The following is a 3,473-nucleotide window of genomic DNA, read 5'->3' on the forward strand; positions in this document are numbered from 1 at the left end:
CGAGACTCCAGAGTCACTGTCCTATCCCCTGCCTCAGTTTCTCTCTTACATTCACTTGCCTTCCTGGATCTCTTTCTGTCCTCCACAGCCCGAACAACTGGGCCTCCCCCCAAGCCCCGCCGCTCCAAGAAAGGTGGGTGAGACCCCCTCTCCTTTGGGGCCCGCGGGGATGGGGGTCACTGCTTGGCTCTCTGGGGACACACACGTGGGGTTTTGAGGAGGTAAAGGGGATCAGGGCAGACCTTCACACCATCCACCCTTCGCGAGGAGGTTACTTCATTCTAAAGGGGACCCGAGTGCCTTGCCGGGCCCTCTGTCCCCAAAAGCCTCTGACTGTAAACTCTGTGCAACCTGGAGGAAATCACTCACCCTTCCTGGGCCTTAGCTCATGCCCCACACCAAAGGGCTGGGCTCATGGGCTCTCTGAGCATCCTTCTCCCGCATCCCTGAGGTGAGGCTGAGCATCCCGCCTGCCCTGCCCCATCCCCTGCTTGGGATGAGCAGGGATGTGCGGGGCGGGGCTCACACATACGTTCTCTCTGCAGCTGAGTCAGAAGGTCCTGCGCAGCATGGTGCAGGTGAGGGGCCATCCTGCGTAGGGGAGGCCGGGGGAAAGGGCAGGGGCGGGCGGTCCCTCTGGTCTCGGCTGAGGAGCTATAATGAGTGGGGGAGTTGGTGCAGAGAGGGTCAGCAGACCTCCAGTGCAGAGGGGGTGGGATGGGGAGTCTAGAGAAAGTCCCGAGTCTTCTCCTCTCCCCTGGCAGGCCCCCCGCAGCTGGTCTCCTCTGCCAGCCTGAGAGCCCCCCGCTCCATGGTGGCTGCGTTTGACTACAACCCTCGGGAGAGCTCCCCCAACATGGATGTGGAGGTGAGGACCCTCAGATAGAGGCCAGCCAACGTGGGTGGCGGGTGGCAGGGCCTCCCTGGGCCTGACCCCTGTCTCTTGGTCTCCCCACAGGCAGAGCTGCCCTTCCGAGCAGGGGACATCATTACTGTGTTCGGGGGCATGGACGATGATGGCTTCTACTATGTGAGAGCAGTGGGGAGAGGGCTCTCCCAGAGCTGGGGAGGGGATGAGCAAGGGTTCCCCACGACGGATGCCTGGGGGAATGGACAAGCCACCTCCCATGACAGAGATGTTGACCCCAGGGTGTTCAGGCGGCTTCCGGGTCAAGGGGGTGGAGCTGAGGCCTGTTTCCTAATCTCAATCTCACCAGTATCTCCTCCCCAGGGGGAACTAAATGGACAGAGGGGCCTGGTTCCGTCCAATTTCTTGGAGGGCCCTGGGCCTGAGGCGGGCAGCTCCCACAGGGAGCCTGGGACACCCCCGGCCGAGAGTCAGGTCAGTGAGGACCTGGTGTGGGGGTGGGGCCAGGGCAGAGTGGAGGGAGGGGTGCAGAGTGTGACGACCAGTGAGCCCTGTGCCAGGCTGGAGCTGCTGAGTTCTGCCAGAGGAGCCCAGCCAGGCCAGCTCCCTCCAGGAGGTGCCCCTTCAGCAGAGGGGTGATCCCCAGCCCAGCTACCCACACCCAGGGCTGACGCAGGTGAGGGGCCCTGTGGGAAAGAACCCCTGTGCCTCCACACCTCTAGCCTGGTTCCAGGAATCTCCTACCTGCTGGGTCTCCCTGTCTCCCCAGAGCCTTTCAAAGCCAGTTGCCCAGCCGGGCAGCTTCCTGGCTTCTCACTCTTAGAGCATGCCTCTTCCTGGGGTGGGTGGTGTACAGTTAAGCTCCAGCCTCACAGGGCAGGGAGAGGGAGGGTAAGGACGCCAGGCCCGGACCAGAAAACCCCAGGTGGTCAGAGGCAGTGCAAAGCAGGGCCGGCCCTGGTGACCTGGCGACCTGGTGACTGGGCCAACCCGTGGGTCTATCTGTAACCCATCTCCTCTCTTTGTTCCTTGTTCTTCAGAGAACGAGGAAGAGAAGAGTCCAGTGCTAGATGGAGATAGATATATGTAGAGAAAGCAACATGTAAGTGGGGGGCTGGCCTCTGTGTCCGTGTGACCCCCACTCATCACCATAACCAGACAGCACTCCTTTGTCTCGCATGCCCGAGCTGACCTGGCTTTTCCGCTTTCCTCCAGGGAATAAGAGAGGGAGATCTTGCGATGAGGTCATAGGCTCATTCCCTCCCCTTGCCTTTGGCCAGTGCCAGCTGTCATAGAAACACGTCATCGTAGTATATGATGTCCCATATCAGCGGACTCCTCAGATATTCTATAACATACGGCTTATAGAATATTACATGACATCCACATTATGACTCATCAGTGTATTATGATACTATATGCAATGGTGTTGTAATAATATGATTATTATTGGTGACAGAAGGATGACACTATAAAGCCACCAGTAATAATAATCTCCCACCCTTATCCTCATCGTCATGACCTGTTAGGGGATCAGATGCATGATCTTACTTCCAACTCTCAATTTCCACTGCTGAGGGGAATACAAAAGGGTGGGGGCTTAAATAGTGGAATCCATAGATGAACCATCCCCCTTCTCTGGGGGGGCACTTAGAGACCCCCCTCTGTTTCCCCAGCAACCATTCCCTCCTGGCCAGCCATCATCAGCCCTGACTGGTTGGCCGGAGATGCTGTAACCTCTAGGTGCGAGCAGCCTCTTTGTGGGCAGGCCCTGCTACATCACCTCGGCCTTGCCTCCCCTTCAGCGTCTCTCTCTCTCTCTCTCTCTCTCTCTCTCTCTTCCTTGACTGGAATTGAACCTCAGGCCCTTCAGTCCGCAGGCCAACACTCTATCCACTGAGCCAAACCAATCTGCGCTCTTCTCCTCTCCTCTTTTTCCCTAGAAGGAAAGGAGAAAGGCAGAGGGTTTGGAATCTGTACCAAAAGGAGGGATAAAGAACTCCACTTGGACACAGCGCAGTCCAAGTAAGACCCCAGAGGCTTGAAATAGTGTACAACTTGGAGAATTATGATGTCTTCCAACCAAAAAGTGAAAGAAAGTCTGGAAGGAGATGAGGTTGGAGAAAGGGGTCCCTGGCTGTCCTCACATGGAAGTCATTACAAGGCCTCTCTTTCCCACACTCCCTCTTCACTCTCTTTCTCCCTTTCACCAGGTTCACCTATTTGCTTTAAAATAACCCCTCAGTTGAAAATTGAAAACAATTCAGGTTTCAGTTGGGATTTTCACCTTTATCCTGAGAACAATAGGAAACCATTTGGCAGAATTAATTAAATGAGTGGTCAGAGAAGGTTTTCTTTTTAAGTGTATTCTTGTTGCTGCATTGAGAATGGTCTGAGAAGGAATGGACAAGAAAGATTTGGACAGAGCAGTCAGGTGGTGATAGGTAAGAGAGATCATGGTGAACTGAAGTGGTGGTAGCAATAAGATAGAAGGAGTAGTGGACAGGTGTGGAAAGTACTTCTAAGGTAGAATTGATAGGTCTTGCTGGTGGGTTGAATGATCTTTTACCCTCTCTGCATCTACCCCCTTGGGCATTTAATTTTC

The 3,473-nt window shown here is 55.3% G+C and overlaps 1 protein-coding gene across 1 annotated transcript in view; it reads left to right on the forward strand.

Annotated features, from left to right (window-relative positions):
- Positions 1-3,473, forward strand: part of BZRAP1 (benzodiazepine receptor (peripheral) associated protein 1) — a 25,595-nt gene that overhangs the window by 20,505 nt on the left and 1,617 nt on the right. Inside the window, 6 exon segments of the mRNA XM_006756226.2 lie at positions 89-133; positions 546-578; positions 765-868; positions 959-1,030; positions 1,232-1,342; positions 1,909-1,970. Coding sequence (XP_006756289.1) covers positions 89-133; positions 546-578; positions 765-868; positions 959-1,030; positions 1,232-1,342; positions 1,909-1,938 — 395 coding nt within the window. The 3' untranslated portion in view covers positions 1,939-1,970.

This window comes from Myotis davidii, unplaced genomic scaffold (genome assembly GCF_000327345.1).
Source record: "Myotis davidii unplaced genomic scaffold, ASM32734v1 scaffold993, whole genome shotgun sequence".
Classification (NCBI taxonomy): domain Eukaryota; kingdom Metazoa; phylum Chordata; class Mammalia; order Chiroptera; family Vespertilionidae; genus Myotis; species Myotis davidii.